Below are 20,490 nucleotides of genomic sequence, written 5' to 3'. Positions count from 1 at the left end.
ATGACTTTTTTATTTTTGAAAAAGGAAAAAAGAATTCATCAAATATGACATCTCTTAAAATACATAACCTACCATTAAGGTATAAACACTTTAAAACTTGTGGTTTAAATTGTAGCTTGTAAATATGCATTGAGCACTCTTAACATAATATAAGGTTTAAGGTTTGGGTAACAAGTACATTCAACGACTCTAAGAGTGTTATAGGTAGGTTTAGTCTTGAATAAGGTCTCTAAAGGAGATTTTATACCAAGAATAAGAGTCAGAATTCTATTATGAGGTACATAGTTGCTAAAAAAAAACTCATCCTAATATTTCAAAGGGAAAAAAAAAATTCATTAAAAGAGTAAACCCATTTTCCATTGTATGCCTTTATTTTCTTTCATAACCCCATGTTGTTTTTGTGTATAAGGGCATGAAACTCTAAGTACTATCCCATTAGTAGACAAATAATCATGAAAGACTCACAACTCTCCTCATAATATGTTCTTATGGATTTGAGTTTGGTATTGAATTATAACTCTACTTGATTTTTGAAATTGAAAAAAAATTGAATATCATTTGATTTATTTATAAGCAAGTAAATCCAAGTGAATCTAGAGTAAGAATCAATAAAATGGATATAATATTTATATCCACTACTGGATTGAATGGATACTAAGCCTCATCGATTATAATATATAAATTCAAAAAGAGTGGTATAAACTATATTAGACATACTGAATGGAAATTTATGAATCTTGTCGAAATAACAAGATGAACAAAAAGAAAGTTCCATTTATGGATGACCTAGCATATTATACCACAAATCAAACAATGCACTTTTGGAACGGGTTGAATAAATGATATATGTTGAATTATCTATATTACAAGAGGCTAACATCACTTGAGTTGAACCCCGACAATAGAAGAAATAGGATGAAATAACAATTGTGTTGGATTGAATATCATGTGTAAAGAGTCAAAGGTATGGAAACTGATAAAACAAAGGCTATGCTTAGTTAAGAAAAACACCCAAAGGGGGGAGGTGAACTAGGTTTTTAAAATCTTTTCAATCACAAGAAATTTAAACAAAATATAAGCAAAGTAAAGAGATAGAGTTTAGAGAATTCAAACTCGGGTTTATAGTGGTTCGACACTTCCTTACCTACGTCCACTCTTCTCAACCTCCTAACCGAGTGAAGGTTCTACTAACTTGAAGCTTCAACCAAGCTTCCAATCTTCTTACACTTGGATTCCGGCTCCAATGGGCTCTTATACAACCTCTTCAAGATTCAACCCTCTTGAAGGCTTTAACACTCAAATTTTTACAAGATATAATCCCTCAACCTAGCTTAAGGATAGCTCAAATACAAGACAAGGCTAGGATGATACACAAGAGTGCACTAAAGGATATGCAAGTGGTGATTTAATGCACTATGAAAGAAATGAGAGCTTTTTTATCAAGAACAGGTAGGTAGGCTTTGAATGCAAGTGTTCTCTTATCAATAAATGAAGTGGAGCTCTCAATTTATAGGTTTCTAAGCTCGAGAGTCAAAAACAGCAAAAGGTAACCTCGTCCAGTCGAGCTAGGGGTCGATCGGTTCACTAGCCGTTGGAGCATTTAATGCATGACAGGTTACCGTTGCCTCAACCGGACCTCGACCGGTAAGACAAACACCTCAACCGGACGAGCACAATCGATCGACCGGTTCATTAACCGGTTGAGCCGATTGGCCATAGCCTCGACAGATTGAGCCTTTTTGGCCCTGAAAACCTATTTTTTTATTCCTTTCTTTTCTAACACTTAGGCAAGGTCTTTGGGTAAATTATTAAGCTAATTTTGAAACATTTTGCCTAAGGTACATTAGTTAAAAACTCGGGTTTTAATGAAATCGACGTTTTAAAGAATAAACCGAGTTTTCAAATATGCATGAAACGTGTGAAAATCTTAAGTGCACTCATGCATTCATCTTACATTAATTTCCTATAATCACAAGTCTTCCAAGTGTCTCGATCTTGTATCCATTTGGTCATTTGATGAATTTTCGAGTTTATACCTGAAATTCTTAATCATTAAACCAATTAGTCACTTAACCATGGTTTGTTATCATTAAAACTTGATTAGGAGAACCCTTGGGCTAATAGAAACCATCCTTAACCTTCCCTACCATTAAAATTGCCTTGAAAGCTTAATCTTAAATAGGTGTTAAGATAAAATTCAAATAAAACATTATTATATCTTGCAAATTGGGACACACTTAATAGCTTTTTGGTTATCAAAAGAATATGTAAAAGATGCTATAGAGTGATAACTTTAGAATTATGAGGAGACAAATTTCATATGCAACTAGATCTTGACTAATGACAACACCCTTATCTCATACGCAATAAGTAGGTTGTCATCTACCTATAAGATCTAAGAGCACCACCATGCTTCCTTACATCTTCTTGTACACATTACCCTTTACTATAAAAATATTTGATTGTTGAGAAATTAATGTTAAGGAGAGAGGTGGAGGGTAAGCAACCATGATGAAGGAGGTTTGAAGTAAATGCAATCAAGCTTAAAATGGAATTTGGAACTCAAATTTGGCAGAAACAAATATCCCGACTTTAACATGATATTTGATGTATTTCTTATGATTTTTTAAGGAAATCCACATACAATTTTGAAGCTTAAGAAGCTAGAAGTTCAACGCTTCAACAATCCACAAATCAAAGTTGAAACAAAGAAGTTATAGTCATTTGAAGACAATTAGGCAAAACTAAAAAACAATTTCAAATTCGAAAGATAAATTCAAAAATTAAACTCATGATTTTGAAATTCATTTCTAATTTATCCCAATTTCGAAATCACATATTGCCACTTTGAGATTTTTCTTCCTCTACCTCAAGAATTACATTTTTGGCACTCCATCAACCCTAAGTAAGCCTCACATGACTCAAGATTTTAGTATTTTTTTTAAATTATTTTTAATTATTTGAGAAATAAGTGGCTAATAAGAGCATGCCACATGTTAGGTTTTACTTTTTCTATAAAGACACCAAATATTTTATTGGTTTGTTTTTCTCCTTTATATTATCAATAAAAATGTTATTTTTATTTTGTTTGAAATCAGGGATGGTTCTTTCTTGTTTTTTTATTTTTTTTTATGCCATGTGTATATGAGAAAATGCCCATGAGAGGTCAAAAAGCCATGTTGGGATGTGAAACATGAAAACCTAGGGTTAGATCTAAAGATAAATAATGAATGAAATTAGACTAATAATGAATTAAATGAAATATTATTACACCAAATTTAAAATCAAAATACCCTATAAAGTTAGTTTTACTTATGAGATGATATAATCACACATTCTTTGATACCAAGGATTCTTGGTAATTCTTGATCCTTAGTTATTTAAGGTTTTGTCATTGTTAGCTACTCTCAAACAAATCTATACATAGTGGCAAAAGCCTAAAAATCTTAAACCCAAACTTAGATATCATATCCATTCATCTATTAGATAATTCAAAATGGAATAAAATATTAAAAGTTATGATATAAATCAACTTTGAAGTGTAGAATTTAAGTTAATCTCGTTAGACCATGCATTTTGAATATCCTAAGACTGATTAATTTATAAACCCTTGTTTTGCCTAAAGGTCTATACCCAATGTTGGATTGTGGAACTCCCTAATCTTGATAAATCAAATTAATAATCAATAATTATTCTACAATTTGAATAGGTTTATTTAGAAAGTCTTTATTCATTTGTTATTTTGATTTATTTAAATTATTTTTTTTTACCTTTAACAAATAACTAATTTTTCTAATATAAAAACAATTGAACACATTAGAATTAATCTTAGAAGATGACAACTCCGAATATTACAAAGTCATGGTAACCCTATCTCTATTTTTTTTTTGTCAAGGTTATCATGTATTTAGGCTTTAGTATTTTAATTACAACAAAGATTTGCAGTCAAGAGCTCAGATTTATCATGAGTGGTTAAGAATCCTAATGCTTTAAGATCACTCTACTTAAGAAACCCTGGTTTTCTCTAACTCCTATACCTTAAGTTAATGTGAGGAAAGCCCCATACATGAATCATTTGAATTAAAAATAAATATTTGCACTATTATTAATTTAGTTTTCATTTATCTAATTTTATTCCATAAAAGTCAAATTCACATATTGTTTTTGCTTTAGGATTGATGTAAAAGCAACTCGGTTAACCTTGTATTGATAATTTCCATACGCCAACCCTTGAGGATGATAGCCAGAATACTACAAAAGTTGAAGTAACTCTTCTTTGATTTGTCTTAGTCAGAGTTAGTGCGCAATTAGGCTAAATTATTTTGGTACAATATAGAAAATCAATTTATTACCTTGTCCCTAAAATTTAGCAGTTATATTAGCACTAGGTACAGAGTTCAAGGCCTTGTTGTTCTTCTTAATCCTTGCTTATTAAGCCATTACCAAGGACTTAATCTCTTCTACACTGTAATTACAAGTTCTAGCATTTATTAACACCACAAATAGATCATACTCTATTCTTAATCCATCACAAATATTATCAACATGGTCTTTAGTGGAAAGAAAATGTCCTACTAATGCTAAAAAATCAGCACAACCTTTGATCTTTGGACAAATACCCATTAACAAGCAAGGATCCATTCTTTCTATTTTGAAGTTGAGTTTTGAATTAACTAACCCTAACACTAGTTTAGGTAGTAAAATACTACTCAAGCTTACCCCAAACTTGGAAAGAAGTTTCACAACCTACCACTCAAGGAAGAATTGACTTTGAAATTAATGAAAAAAACCACGACGTTACCAATTGATCTTGTTGTTTCCATTCAACAAATTCTTAATTAAACCTCCTATACCTTGCATCTTCTTACAATAAAAACCTCTCTGAAATCTCACCACTACCAAAAAGCAAATCTCTGCAAACTATGTCATTTTATTTCCAAAACAACATGTTGTTTGAATATTAGAATTATTATCAAGTTTTACCAATAAAGAATGGATAAAGTTGATAAGTGCAAATCTTGACAAGGAAGATGTGAAACCAAAGTTTGGTTAATCTCGGTTTTGATGATAACAAAATAAGGTTTAGAACTAATGATTATATTTCAAGTGTGATTAAGCAAGATGATTTCCAAAGTGGCAATCATAAAGACAAATCAAGTTAAGGAGAAATAATGAAGAAGAACACCACCTCAAAGGGAAGTGTTTTTCAAGACCCAAGCTTCATAAGATCTCTTTGTAAGGTTGTCGGTGCACTAGGATTTTCATGCATTACATTCTTTACTTATGCACCAAAATCATCTAAGAGTTATTTTGTTTTAAATGCTAACGGTCACCTGCCAAACATTAAATGCTAACGGCTAGTCAACTGGTCAACCCCCAACTCGACCGGTCGAACCCCCAATGGCTAATTTGGTTTTTTTCTTCTATAAAATAGTTCTAATCTTCATTATTTAATGAGTTTAACCTTCCCAAACCTTTCTTGAATATATTTGAGCCTTGGAAGAGTGTTTTGAGTGTACCATTGTTCTAAAACTTGCATATCTTTAATGCACTATTTAATCCTAGTTTTCTTATATCATTTGAACTTAAAAGTTTATGTATTAGGATTTTGTGAGATCAATTATTTGCATATCTTTGAGAGGAAGATTATCAAGTGTGGGGTATCACTTGAAGAATTATTCAAGAGTGAGATATCTCTTGAGGTTTGTAAAGGGTGTTTGGAGCCAAAAGTCCAAGAGGGTGGATTGAAACCATAATTCAATATTTATTGCTTGAAGGCTTGGTTTGGAAGCCTTGAATTAGTGGAACCTCAAGCTTGGGATTGAAGTTAGAGGAGAGTGGATGTAGGTCGGGTTGCACCGAACCACTATAAAATTTTGTGTTTGCATTCTCTCTTCCCTACTCTTTTACTTTATATGCAAATTGTCTTTATATTGTTTTATTATATATTTGCATATATTTGTTTCTTACATTCACTTAGTTTAAATTTGAAAAAAGAGACCATCACCCTTTTCTCTCCCCCCCCCCCCCCCCCCCCGCCACCCCGCCCCCCTCCCTCCTTTAGGGTGATTACCATAGGTTGGATTAGCTTAATCTTCCTAATAAAAGATGATAAATTTGTCATGATTGGAACTTGATTTGTTGTCACTAGTGCTTGATAATCTTCCATTGAAGAAGAAATGCACTTTAATACCATGATAAAGCTTTGAATTTGAACATAATTTTCTAGCAAAAGAAAGTGATAGCATACTTAGGTAACCTGAGAGAAAGTTTGGGAGATAATTATGGAATTTCTGTCAATTGAATTAAAATATAAAATCTATACAATTTAGTAAAAATAGAAAGAAAAATCTCTAATTTGTAAATGATTGTAACAAGCTTAACTAATATAATGACCAAGCTAACTTTGACTAAAACATCCTATCATTTTTCAAAATAATATGCAACAAGATAATAATATAATTCCAATACAACCATAATCCTCCTAAAAATCTTATTATATTAATGAAGTCATAATAATTGAATTGGAGCTTAGGTAAAATATTAAATTTTATTGACATTAACTTTAATTTCAAATAAAAACAAAATATTAGGAGTTAGATTTGTTAATAGCTTCCTAACTTGATATACAAAATTAGGGTGATTAGCTCCTCTAACATTCCAAGTCATGACCTTCCTGTGGTAGAATTCAATGGTTCAAGGGATCTTTGCCCCTCTTCTTTATTATTCTTGTTTCCTTATTTTTTTTAATTTGTTGTAGATCCTTTTTGGAAGAGTTTAGGCCATCAACTTTTTTTTTTCTCCTAAAATAGGCCCACTGTAACTTATTTTAATCTTAGTTGCATTATTATTGGGTTCAAAGCCCTTTGAAACCATTTTTTCCTTTTTTGTCAGCTTTCTTACCCTCTTCATCATGTAGATCCATTTCCATTGGAGAATGACAAGGTGGAGATTCAAGGATGGAAGTAGGGCTATAAGTGAGAACTACTTCTTAAATAGCTAGACTAAGTTTGCTAGGAGTTTTCTCACCTTCTTTTTTCCTATTGTTAGGTCTCTTGATTCAAATTGTTATAATTCACAACACCATCCTTAAGGTTGCCACCAAAAGGTATGGTCACCAATACTTTAGTAACAAAAGCATTACTTGCACTTGAATTGTCTCTTTCTTGCTCTTAGATGAGCCCTTTTGGGCAGAGTTTTGTCTTAGATTGGAGTGACCTTTACTAAGGTCAGAACCATCTTTAAACCTAAGGGCCTGGTCCTTTTCTTTGCTTGGACTTCAATCGAGGTTTGCAACTCCCTCATGGAGGAATTCATTTCAAAAGGCCTCTCATTTCCACCATTTCCATATTTGAAATGTATATTTTTTTTAAAAAAATAAAATAAAATTTGATGACAATCATTTTCTCCATTTTAAGTCATTTATCAAACTTATAATCAACACAACCAAAGAAGCTCTCTAAGACCCCCTCATAATCAATTATGACTTACTTAATCTTACCCATTTTATAGTACTTAAATTCAAATTTAAGCCATTGAATCAAATCCACCTGGGGACATGCTATTATGCATGCTGCAACTTTAGTTCATATTTAACCAACAACTTACCATGAATACTCTCCTTCACAACTTGTGCTTGGAAAATAACCAAATATCTCTCACTTACGAATATTTGGTTGTGCAGTATATGTACCAATTGCACCTACACAACGCACTAAAATGGGTCCCCAACGAAGACTTGGGATTTATGTAGGTTTTGATTCTCCATCTATCATAAGATATCTTGAACTTTTGACAGACGATGTTTTTTACAGCCTGCTTTGCAGATTGTCATTTTAATGAGAGTGTTTTCCCGTCATTAGGGGGAGAAAAGTCGATTCATGAAGAACGACGAGAAATTAGTTGGAAGACATCTACTATGACCCATCTTGATCCTCGTACAAATCAATGTGAACTAGAAGTTCAAAGGATTATTCATTTGTAAAATCTTGCAAATCAATTACTAGATGCATTCATTGATACGAAGAAAGTGACAAAGTCACATATCCCGGCTGCAAATACTCCAGCACGAATTGATGTCCCTATAGGATAGTTAACAAATGAATCTAAGATACGCCTAAAGCATGGTAGACCTGACGGCTCAAAGGATGTAACTCCCCAGAATAGGAGAACCCAAGAAAAACTTGGCACTCTAGAAAAGACCATCAAAATGACTAATCAGTTTAAAATTGATAAATCTATAGCCCTAGAAGAGGCGCAAATAATGCAGAAAGCCCCTGAAGAGGCACATATTGAACAAGAAGCCCATGAAGAGCCACATATTGAACGAGAAGCCCCTGAAGAGGCACATGTACCTGAAAATTGTGAGATCTTAGTAAGTTATGTACACACGGGAGAAAAATGGGATCGAAATAATATTGTTATTAACAATATTTTTGCTTTCCAAGTGGCCTCTAAAGTCATAAGAAATGATGAAGATCCCAAACCACAAAATGTGGAAGAATGTTGATGTAGAAATGATTAGCCAAAATGGAAAGAAGCTATACAGGCAGAGTTAAACTCATTAACAAAACAAGAAGTTTTTGGACCTGTAGTCCAAACACGTGAAGATGTAAACCCTGTTGGGTACAAATGGGTATTTGTACGAAAGCGCAATGAGAAAAATGAGATCATAAGATATAAAACGCGATTAGTAGCACAAGGTTTCTTGTAGAGACCTGGTATTGACTACGAGGAAACATATTCTCCCGTCATGGACGCAATCACATTTCGTTTCTTAATTAGTTTGGCAGTCTCAGAAGGACTAAATATGCGTCTCATGGATGTTATTACAACATATTTATAAGGATCCATGGATAATGATATATACATGAAAATCCCTGAAGGATTTAAATTGCCTAGAGCAAATAGTACAAAGCCTCGTAGCATGTACTCAATCAAGTTACAACAATCCTTGTATAGATTAAAGTAATCTAGACGCATGTGGTACAATTGCCTTAGCGAATACTTGCTAAAAGAAGGGTATGTGAATAACTCTATATGCCCATGCATCTTCATTAAGAAATCAGAAACCGGATTTGCAATTATTGCAGTGTATGTTGATGACTTAAATCTTGTTGGAACTCCTGAAGAGCTCACAAGAACAACAAATTACTTGAAAAAGGAATTTGAGATGAAAGATTTTGGAAAAACAAAATTTTGTCTTAGCCTGCAGATCGAGTATTTTCCAAATGGAGTTTTAGTACATCAATCAACATACATTAAGAAAGTTTTAAAGCGTTTTTATATGGATAAAGCGCATTCTTTAAGTTCTCCAATGGTTGCTCGATCACTTGATGTGAAAAAAGACCCATTTCGTCCTTGTGAAAAAGATGAAGAGTTAGTTGGTCCTGAAGTACCATATCTTAGTGCTATTGGTGCACTTATGTATCTTGCCAATTGTACACGCCCAAACATTGCTTTTTTTGTCAATTAATTAGTAAGATACAGTTCCGCTCCAACTCGAAGACATTGAAATGGTATTAAAAATATATTGCATTATCTTTTCAGAACTACTGATATGGGTTTATTTTACTCAAAGGAATCAAAGCAACAATTGCTTAGATATGCAGATGCGGGATATCTTTCAGATCCACATAAAGGTAGGTCACAAATAGGGTATGTGTTTAATTGCAATGGTACTGCTATTTCATGGAGATCTGTTAAACAAACAATGGTGGCCACATCATCAAATCATTCAGAAATACTGGCAATTCATGAAACAAGTCGTGAATGTATATGGCTAAGATCTATGATCCAGCATATTCGGGAATCATGTGGACTATCCTCTATCAAAGGTGAAACGACAATATTATTTGAAGATAATGTTGCATGCATTGCACAAATAACACGGGGTTATATTAAAGAAGATAGAACTAAACACATTTCACCAAAATTCTTTTATACACATGAATTCCAAAAGAGTGGTGAAATTGTAGTGCAACAAATACGCTCAAATGATAATCTAGCAGATTTATTCACAAAATCATTGTCAACCTCAACATTCAAGAAGTTAATACACAGGATTGGAATGCGTCAACTCAAGGATATCGACATGAGGGGGAGTAAGCTTGTAAAAGGGTGTTAGTGTACTGTACTCTTTTTTCTTTCGTCCAAGTTTTGTCCTACTGGGTTTTACTGACAAGGTTTTTAACGAGGCAGTCCTAACATACCAAGAGCAACTTAAAGAATTATAAGAATGTTGCACTATTTTTCCTTCGCTAGGTTTTTCTCATAGGGTTTTTTACTAGCAAGGTTTTAATGAGGCATATTCTTTAATGTGGTGGACATCCAAGGGGAAGTGTTATAACTAAAGTAATGAATGCCACCACATTAATTATAATAAATGTTTATTAAGTGTTATTTATGGCTTCCATTAATACTCATTAATGGAAACCATTAATGTTATTTATGAGTTTCATTAATATTCATTAATGAGAATATTAATGGAAGCTATTTGGAAAGCCTATAAAAGGGCTTCCCATCCCCTATAATATGTATCCTTAAGTAAGAAAGAAATTTCTTACTCTCTATTTTTCATTCTCTCAACTTTCTCAACTCTCTTCTCTGATTTCTTCTTCCCTATTATATATCAAAGTAAGATATATTTTATCTCTACTACTTTGATTTGCATTGTATTTGTTCTTGTTTTATAACAATTACTAATTTTTTGTTGGGTGGAATTAAAAGTAAGTTGATATTTCTATTTTTATTTTGAAGAAAACAAAAATAACATTATTTTTTGTTTTTTGTTTTTATTTTGAAGAAAACAAAAACACATGTGGATAATGGTTTTTTTTTTTAAATTAGGTGTAATATTCTATAAAAATATATAAAAATTGAGATCCATAATATAAAAATTATAAATATTATGAATATGAAACAAAATAAGATATTATATATATATATATATATATATTTGAAATCAATATTATTTAAAATATTAGCATTTATTTATCAATTTATTAGATTATTAATTATTATAGGTGAATATAGTTTTATATTAAAAACTATTTTATTTTAATGTATTAATTAAAAAATAAAAATTTAATAAAGAAAATAAAAAAAATGAATAAATGAATTGTACTTTTAAAAATTAAATTTGACTTTTTTTAATTAATTAGATTTTCAAAAATGTGGAAAAAAAGTTAGAATTATTTTTTTAAAAAAATCAAAATTTAAAAACCATTTCTACCAAATAACATAAAGAGAAATCCAACGAGGTGAGTTGAAATGGAAAAAAAAAACAAGAAAGGAAGGAGGGTTGTTTTGGAAGCATGCACAAAACTACTATCCTAATACATAATTTTGAAAATTACTTTCCTTAAAATATACTTTTTATGAAACTTATTTTTTAAAATTCTCAATTCATCCATATATTCCAAACAATGCATTTTTACATGATTCCCCTAAAAAAAATATCTACGACCACATAGTTGCAAAGTGCGTCATCATCCATATATTCCAAACAATGTATGTTTACATGATTCCCCCTAAAAAAATATCTCAACCACATAATTACAAAGTGTCGTAAAACCTTCTCTCATTCTCTTGATATTTTTTTTTCCTCAAACCCTCTCTCACTTCATTTGTATTCATTTTTTCCAAATAAAATTCTTTTATTTAAAAGTAAAACATCTTCTAAAAAAAATTACCTATTATCTTTAAAATTTACCTAATAAAATTTTAATATTTGAGGTAATAAATTTTTTTTGAGATCTCAATTTTCTTAAACTATTTTAAATCTTTAAAATTTATTGTATATTATATAAAATTTAATATTATTAATTTTATTTTAAAAATAAAAACATATTAATACAATTCCCTCTTCTTTTGTTAAGATCAATTTGATTTGGGAAATTATAATATTAATTAGGTAGATTTTTTTTTTTAATATTGAATTTATTTTTTAACCTTACCCGTATCTTCTGCGCCGCATGGTCTTAGGTGCGGTTGTTGTTTTGAATTGAATTGAATTGAATTCACATTAAAAAAAAAAGAAGACAAAAATATGAATTAGGTGGCGACGGTCCAACCATATGCTTCCAGGTCACGTGGCTTTAAGGTAGGTCTTGGTCTCGGACTCTCGCACATGAGAAAGGACCAAAAAAGACCGGTGGCAAAATCCCGGACCCTTCCCTTATATTTTGAAGTACGCCTCGAGTCCTCGACTCGTGCCACCGGGCAAACCGATTCCGTGTAGCACACTCCTTCGTGCTACATCGGGGAAACAAATATTCCTCGGGCAGTGTGAATTCGTCAATCACGTAGGGGTATTTAAGTAATTTGATAGCTTCTGTCTTAAAATTTAATGGCTCGGTTGAGACGGCGAACAATAGAATATCTTAACTTCTGTATTCCCGCGAAATTAGGCCAACTGCGCGGAATTGAAAAATAATATATATTTTTTTATTATTACTTAATTTTTACTCATCCTTTCACATCTTCTAAATTTTGACTTAACCCTTTGTTCTAGATCGGCACATTTTTTATAATTATTATTTTAAATTTAAAAATTATTGGATCAAAACTATAAAAGTTTAGCATTTTTTGTCGTACTATTATTAATTTTTTTCATTTTAAAGGTAGGATATATTTTAAATTACCCTACACAATTTAAAGGTAAAAAAAAATATCCGATATTATTTTTTGATTTAATAAAAAAAATCAAAATATTTAATTTTTTTTATTTAACTAAAAATAATTTATAACTATCAATAGATTCGATTTTAGTTATGTAGGTTGATATCAACATATTATTTTTAGTTAAATAGAAAAAACCGATTAACAAAAAAACAAACACCACAAAAAAAAGATCATATGGATGTTTAGATATCGTTGATTCTGTCATTTATAGATCCCGTTATTTATTACCTAAAACTTTTTATTTTTCAAAGCATACCATTTTGGACCAATGTATTTGAATAGGCATTTTTGTAAATAATCATTTTCTTGATTTTTATCCAAAGAAGACTTGGACAATTAATGTCTTGTCACATGCCCAAGCTAATTACTAAATATACCATGAAATTTCTAATCAAAATTACTAAATGGGAGGGTCATTTAATCAATATTTGTAAATAATTTTGATATGAATAAAGATTTTAATAATAATAATAAATGTAAATATAAATATAAATATAAATAGAAGGGAGAATGAGAGGGGGATAATGGTGGGCGAATATTAAGGGGCTAAGCCTCGTTCATGAGATTAATTACAATAATGACAACAAAACAGGGAAGAGAAAGAAAGCCGAAAAGTCACCCTATCATTTGTCTTCCGTGTTTATGTATGTAGGTATTATTAAATATTTTTCCGGTTCCACATTCCAGCTTCTCTCCAGGCGTTTCATCTCCCGCTGGAACTTCCTGAATTCGCTTTTTTCAGGTTCGTGTTGGCGTAGATCTCGGAGCATTTGGTTCTTCTCGTCTTCTTTTGTGTTTTATTTTTATTTTTTTAAAGAAGATTTAAAGATGAATTTAACCTTTTTTTTTTTTTAATTTGAAGTAGTTGTTTTCTGGTTAGATTTGTGAGCGGATTTGATTTTTGTGGCTCTTTGTTACTTACATTTTGCTGGTATAGTTTGATGTTTGATGTTCTAATCATAGGTTGTTGAAATCAAGCTTTGATGTTGCTGTTTTTAATGGCTTTTGTTCTTATTTTCCTGAAGATTTTAAGAATGTTGGCTCGAATATTTGTTTTCTTGTTTTTACGAGTGTATTTGATAATGACAGTTTTTTTTATTTATTTTAAATCGAGCTGTGTTGTTGATTTTTTTTTCTTCAGTTTTTTGTTTTCTGGTTAGATTTCTGCATGAATTTGAGTTGTTGACCAAATTTTGTTCATCTTTTATTTGCACAACTTGATGTGTGATGTTTTATATGCATTTCTTTGATTTTTCGAAATTTTTGCTAAGGCTTTGTAATGAATTTGCTTTCTTTGTGTTATTTTGAATATTAATCTGTGCTATTTATCTTTACTCAGGAAATACGGATCGAAATTTGAGGTTTCCAAGAAGCAATTTGAAGAGTTTGTTTGATTTAGATAGTTTTGTGCTGGGAATCAATCTGAAGTGGGAAATTTGAATCCTCTGGGAATAGATCACTTTTTTTTTAGGTTTGTTTGAATAGGAAACGAGAGTGAAGATTTTTTGATCAGCTGCTTCATATAAATATATAATTATTTATGTTTTCCAATGTTTCAGTTGAGAGATCTTTAGTTTTTGGTGGTTGATTCGGTTTGAGGAACCCCATGTTTTGTAGGGTTTACTGAATGTTCAAAGCCATGACTTTGGCTTCACCAAGAGGGTTTCCGACAATGTCTGCCTTTCCCCGGTCTCTCTCCTCCATAGCAGTATCAGTGGGAGGATTGGCATTGTTCTTAATTTTTGCTTCTTGCCTTTTGCTCTCATACCCAATTGGTTCCACGGTCCGGGGCTATTTTTACGGTGATGATTCAGGAAAAATGGCATTGTGGGATAATGAAACTATAATTGATACTCGCCTGGTTGACAATGTAGATTTAGTTAATAAGAATCTGCCTGCCAATCCTAGTTCAAAAGTGCCCATAAGTTCTTCTGGTCAATTGATTGATTCTGGGACTGATGGACTGGTGAATGAGCCAGCAAAGGTTCCCCTGTCATCTTCTAATATAACACAAGAAGAGGAGATCAGTAGTTACGTTTCCTCCAATATTGCAGATAATGTGGAAATTGCTAGCCCTCTTTCCATGGCTTTAAAGAATAATTCTGATGTTACAGTTGCAGGATCAAATCCTACCAGTCCAGCTTCTCCTTCTTTGCCTGAGGATGTAGGGACTAGTTTGGTCGATTCAGGTATTAACCAAATCTGCTTACACTTTTGTCTTTGCTGTTTCGCTTTATAATATGTTCTTGAACCTTTATTCAGTTGGTAATTTGACTTATTCTTCTTTGACCCATTCGCTTTAGTATTTACATGGTAATATATATTATTTATTGATTTGAGGGCAGGCTATTGTTACTCTGTAAGTCTGTACCTATGTTTTTATAAGTGATTGGGTGGTTGTTTTTAGTTGCTTTGTTAAAGTGATGTGCTTCCATTTTCTCTTTCTTCTGACAGTAAGCCTATTCTTCCAGCAATAAAATTACAAAGCAGTGTGTGCTCTTTTCATGACTAAATAATGACTAGAAAAATCTATTGGTTGTTTTTAATTGTAGGTTACTGCTAAACGAGGTTTTTCGTTGACATTTTGCTGGCTCTTGTTATTTTTGAATTGAATCAAAATTAATCTTAATTGCCTAATTTCTATTTTTTTTTCCAAATAAATTTGGTCTAAATTTTCTATTGAAAAATGTTGAACCATATTTCAATAGAGAAAAATAAATTCAAAGTGTCTAAATTTCCCGGAGCATGATCCCTAATATTTTGCTTACTGAGGAAGTAGGAAATTGTCTGAGTAGCTTTTATATTCTTTTAGTTATTCAACTTATAATTTGTTGATTATAAACTAGTAAGCATTTGTTAGTTGCAGTAACAAAAGGATTTTTTCCAATCTAAAAAGGTTTCTAGCTGCTTAGACTCTTCCAGCTTGTGAGCTGGCAGGAGATTACTGGTTCTTTTTGGGAAATATCGATAGAGCAACAAGTTAATGGAATCTACATTGAAAAATGCATGCAAAATGTTGCATATTGTGAAATAAAAGAAAGAATTTATTTAAAAAGATGTGGAAATTCCACCTCATGATCGTCAATTTTCTTCTTTTCCTCTAATTATAGAAGTATATACCCTTCTCGGTCTTTATATGGAAGGTGAAAGGGAAGATAGGGTGAGAGCAAATTTGTGAACCTTATTTGAGGTTCACAGGGAGCTTAGTGGCATTGCTCCCTTTGCATGGAGATGATTTAACTTCATTTTCTCATGGCTTTGCTCAGTATTCTTTCTTGCTTGCCCATATGAAATTACCTATATTTCTTCTTGTTGATGTATTAACATCACTTACATGAGTAGTTTAAACAAATACTGAAGTTAATCTCCTAGTTAGGACATCTAATTTTTCTTTTTTCTTTTTTTGTTTGTGTTCCTTAATGTTGCGTATCATTCTATATTCTGATTATCTTCTCAATTATTTGATTGCTCCAAACAGACCAAAAACATTAAAAAGTGATTCAGATATCAATATTGTTAAATAATTTCATTCTCTGGGCTTCTATTTATGTCAGATTGTTTTAAGTTTTGTGCAGCTAAGTAACTTTCTCCAAGTTTTAGTTGTGTTACCAAATTCCCTAGGATATAAACTAATCTCAGATGCATCTTTGCTTATTTTAGTTTCGTGGTTGCTTCTAGCAATACAAGAGAGACTATAGATATTCTGCTTTCCACCTCTAATTTATCTCAAATGCACTCATCTCAAATTAATGTTTTATTGTTTTACCACTTATCCACATTAACTATACTCATTTCATGTGGTGTTCAAGATGATATAAGCTAAGTTATGTTCCTTATATATTTTCTAATAACCTTTGTTAATGAAAGCATCTGAGTAGAAGGTTCTAGCAAGTAAATTAATGCTACATATGGTGAACTGAAGAATTTTTACTCATTGGAACCAAAGTGAAAATACTTTTATATTTGTAGCAATTGTGTAGAGTATGCCATAAATTGAAAGGTATAAACTGTAATCTAAATTTTACTTTTGGGCCAAAATAAACATACAATTTAATTGCTAATGCTCAGATGAAATATGCTATAGTATAGGGGTCAGCTTATGATTTTTATAGGGATTAATATGCAAATTATTCGGTTGGAGCAGGGAGTCAGGTCTAGCTATTGGTGGACAACAATCTGAACCCTATGCTTACCTTGTTAGGGTCTCCTGCTTCTAAATTAGAGATTTCTACTTTGGGTGCCAAGCAATAATTCAATGTACCTGCTATTTGTGTGTGTGTGTTTTAATGAGAAGACTTAATTTACACCTTATTGGTTCTATCCTCATCTGGCCCTTCTGTTATCCATAAATATCAGACAATAGGACCCCTGGTTTTTTCCCCTACTACATTTACTGTGAACGGTTTGTAGGATATATGCCACATCAGAGGATCTAATTGTTTCTATATATTAGGAAACATTAATAGTAATTTCTAGTGTCACCCCGGGCGTAGCTTGGCAGCAGTGCCCTCTGGCAATGAACCAGAGGTTGCAAGTTTGAGCCCCCCCAGTATTTAAATGGTGTAGGGTACAGGGGCAGGCCCATATCCCTAGGGGTTTGCTTTACCAGAAATTGAGATAAATGCCTTGCAACAAGGTGTATTCCCCATTGCAGAATAAATAAATAAAAATGGGAAGCAAATACGCTATCTAACAAGAATTTCCTTTGTTATTTTCCTAACTTTCGAACATGTAATGGCTTAAATTCATTCTTGCTAACCATACAAAGATATTATATGCCATCTCAGGCATCTGATTGTTTGTTTCTATATATTGGGAGCATTTTAGAGGGTTCCACTGGATGAAGCTAAATTATTTGCAAAATGAATTAACTGAATGCAAAAATGCTTATTTTTGTTCCTGTAGAAGAATACACCCCTTTGTTTGTGAGTGGGAGAGACTGTCAAGGAGTTCTGAAATTATTCATGAGAAATATCTTAGATATCATGTTTGTATTGAAGATATCCCTCCAAAAAGTAGTTTTTATAGAAGAGCCTTCCAAAAAATGTTTGTATTTGCACATTCTTGATTTTTTTTTATTCAGTTGCGTATCTATCACTATACCTAAAGTTGGAAAAGTTTCATTATTCAGAACATGCTACTTATTAAAATACTAAGTGCTGTGTTGTAAGCTAGAAATATTCATTCTCCAGATTGTATTACTTCTTGATTTCTTGTTTCTTTTAAGCTCTTAATATTCTGTTTCATTGGTTGTTCTTTAGGGTGTGATCTGTACCATGGGAGTTGGTTTTATGATTCATCTGGACCATCATACACAAACAACACATGCCCTGTTTTGACACAGATGCAAAATTGCCAGGGAAATGGGCGACCTGACAAGGAATATGAGAACTGGAGATGGAAACCCTCTCAGTGTGACCTCCCAAAATTTGATGCCAAGAAATTCCTCGAGTTGATGAGGGGAAAGACACTGGCTTTCATTGGTGACTCTGTTGCTAGAAACCAAATGGAATCGATGCTGTGCCTTCTATGGCAGGTAAACTATATAGACTTCATATTTTGATACAACCTTATGGTTGTGATTCTTCTCCAAACTAAGGTGCAGGAGTTTGTTAAATTGCCTACAGCCTTCTCTTGTATGGTTTTTATATTCCTGGACTAACACTTATTATAATGTGTATAACAAAATATTCCTAGGGTTCTGACAAAGCAGAAAGCAGGTTGGCTGTTGGAGCAGTTCTTCTGCTCCACAGATAGGAGTGGTTTCCATGCCTAAATAGAATTTGCTTATCTATGTTATTTTTATTGCTTATCTATATTCTTATTTTTTCTTGTTGGACTTGTTTATTTTCAGTTTTTTACCATAAACAATAATGATTTTCTTTACCTGTACCTTTCCCTTTGAAAAAACCAAAATGCTATTACATCAAGAGCAAGAGCCTCCATAATGCCCTTTATCTGAGTTTATTGCATTATTCTTTCTTTCTCTCGCTTTCTTTTTCACGTGCATATTATATTGGCAATTAACGTATAATTTGACTGCTTTAACCCTCTGAAATTGTGGCAATATTCACAAAATTTTATGAGTTTCATTTGGTAGTTTGATTTGCTGCGTGACTCTGTTCCCTTTCTTTTTGTAAGAAATTATGTTGGATACAGGCAGCAGAATTCAAAAATTTTGGGCGATTCCTTTCATACTCCTTCAGATTCTCCTATTTCACACACAAAGGAAATGTTCTTATTTTCAGTTTGATCATTCAGTTTAATCATTCATTTTTCAGGTAGAAGTTCCAAAAAATCGGGGGAATCGAAAAATGCAACGCTGGCACTTTAAGTCGACATCTGTAATGATTGTCCGGATATGGTCCTCATGGCTCGTCCATCAAACAACTGAGCCGCTTGATTTTGCTCCTGAGGGTGTGGTCAAGCTCCACCTTGATATCCCTGATAACGTCTTCATGGAGCACATCCCAAAATTTGACGTGGTTGTGCTTTCTTCAGGCCATTGGTTTGCTAAGCAATCGGTTTATGTCCTGAAAAATGAGATTGTTGGAGGACAATTGTGGTGGCCGGACAAATCTCGCTCAATGAAGATTAACAACATTGAAGCATTTGGGATATCCGTGGAGACAAGTCTCGCTGCCTTAGTTACACATCCTAATTATACGGGTCTAACCATCGTGCGGTCCTTCTCGCCTGATCACTATGAAGGCGGTGCCTGGAATACAGGTGGATCATGCACTGGGAAGGTAAGACCTGCCTCAGCGGGCGACTTAGTTGAAAATGGCTTTACAAATATAATGCATGAGAAGCAGGTGATGGGTTTCGACCGTGCCATCAAGAAGGCCACTAACAAATCAAAATTGAGGTTGATGGATATCACGGAAGCATTTGGGTACCGCCATGATGGGCATCCAGGTCCATATAGGAGCCCCGATCCAAACAAGATCACACAGCGTGGCCCTGATGGGAAGCCCCCACCACAGGATTGCTTACACTGGTGCATGCCAGGTCCAGTCGATACATGGAACGAGTTTGTGCTCGAAACCATAAGAAGAGAATTCAATGGTAAGGAAAGCTTTCCTTCATGAGATACCATATTTTTGTTGGTAACTCGCCTATATTCTTGTAGGATGGGGTGGAGGTTAGCCTAGTCTAACCCTTTCAAGAAGGATGAGAAAGAAAGAAAGAAAATGCAAAGCTTGTAGAGAAAATCTGTGTGGTTGTAGTTGGGAGATTTGTGATTTTTATTCTTGTAGGAGATGAGTTAAGAGCAGTTTGATAATATAGAGCAATATTTCAGATGATCAAATAATGAAGATAGAGCTGTTTTGATTTCTGTCCAGATGCATAAAATTTTGTAGGTAAATTATGACCACTGACTCTTCATTTCCTGAGGAATATATGGTAAAATACACCTTGTTTTGCCTTTCCTGCCTTTGTATTTGTTTTGGGGGCTGGGACTGTTGGGTTTGGTATGTTCATATATTTTTTGAGTTTTTTCACCCAGTGTTTGTCAGGGTTCATTACTTGGGGTTTCTTTAGGGTTCTGTTTGGCTCTTTTTTGGCATTATTATACTATTAGGCTTGTTTATTTTAATTTTGACCGCCTAAAGTGCTTTATTTAATTAGTAGGGAACTTTGGTGGCTTTTGCTTTATTTCTTAAAGAGTTGTGAAGGCATATTCTTTTCTTTGTCAAGTAGCACATATATCATCCCCCACACTTTTTAGTTTTTTCCCTCTTTGCCAAAAAAGAGGTGGCAAAGTTTTTTCCGATGCATGTAGTAGTGGTGGGTCTTGCAAAG

General features: G+C 32.8%; 1 protein-coding gene across 2 annotated transcripts; it reads left to right on the top strand.

Moving 5' to 3' along the window:
* The first annotated feature begins 13,198 nt into the window (after positions 1 to 13,198).
* LOC100244660 (protein YLS7) lies at positions 13,199 to 20,116 on the top strand. 2 transcript variants are annotated; one of them, XM_010664074.3, is made up of 5 exons: positions 13,205 to 13,426; positions 14,024 to 14,873; positions 17,946 to 18,220; positions 18,966 to 19,752; positions 19,817 to 20,116. In XM_010664074.3, exons 2-5 carry the CDS (start codon positions 14,312 to 14,314, stop codon positions 19,831 to 19,833), a joined length of 1,641 nt encoding a protein of 546 aa, XP_010662376.1. In that variant the 5' UTR covers positions 13,205 to 13,426; positions 14,024 to 14,311; the 3' UTR covers positions 19,834 to 20,116. The 2 variants fall into 2 exon arrangements, with proteins under 2 accessions (XP_002268776.2, XP_010662376.1); XM_002268740.4 differs by having other exon boundaries at positions 13,199 to 13,426; positions 18,966 to 20,116.
* Positions 20,117 to 20,490: the final 374 nt, after the last annotated feature.

This window comes from Vitis vinifera, chromosome 16 (assembly GCF_030704535.1).
Source record: "Vitis vinifera cultivar Pinot Noir 40024 chromosome 16, ASM3070453v1".
In the NCBI taxonomy this organism is placed as follows: domain Eukaryota; kingdom Viridiplantae; phylum Streptophyta; class Magnoliopsida; order Vitales; family Vitaceae; genus Vitis; species Vitis vinifera.
This window is presented reverse-complemented; position numbering and strand designations above follow the sequence as displayed.

Coding starts and splice junctions, on each gene's coding strand:
- LOC100244660 (XM_002268740.4), top strand. CDS start 14,312: ATGTTCAAAGCCATGACTTTGGCTTCACCAAGAGGGTTTCCGACAATG. Junction 14,874..17,945: donor GACTAGTTTGGTCGATTCAG/GTATTAACCAAA, acceptor GTTGTTCTTTAG/GGTGTGATCTGTACCATGGG. Junction 18,221..18,965: donor TGCTGTGCCTTCTATGGCAG/GTAAACTATATA, acceptor TTCATTTTTCAG/GTAGAAGTTCCAAAAAATCG.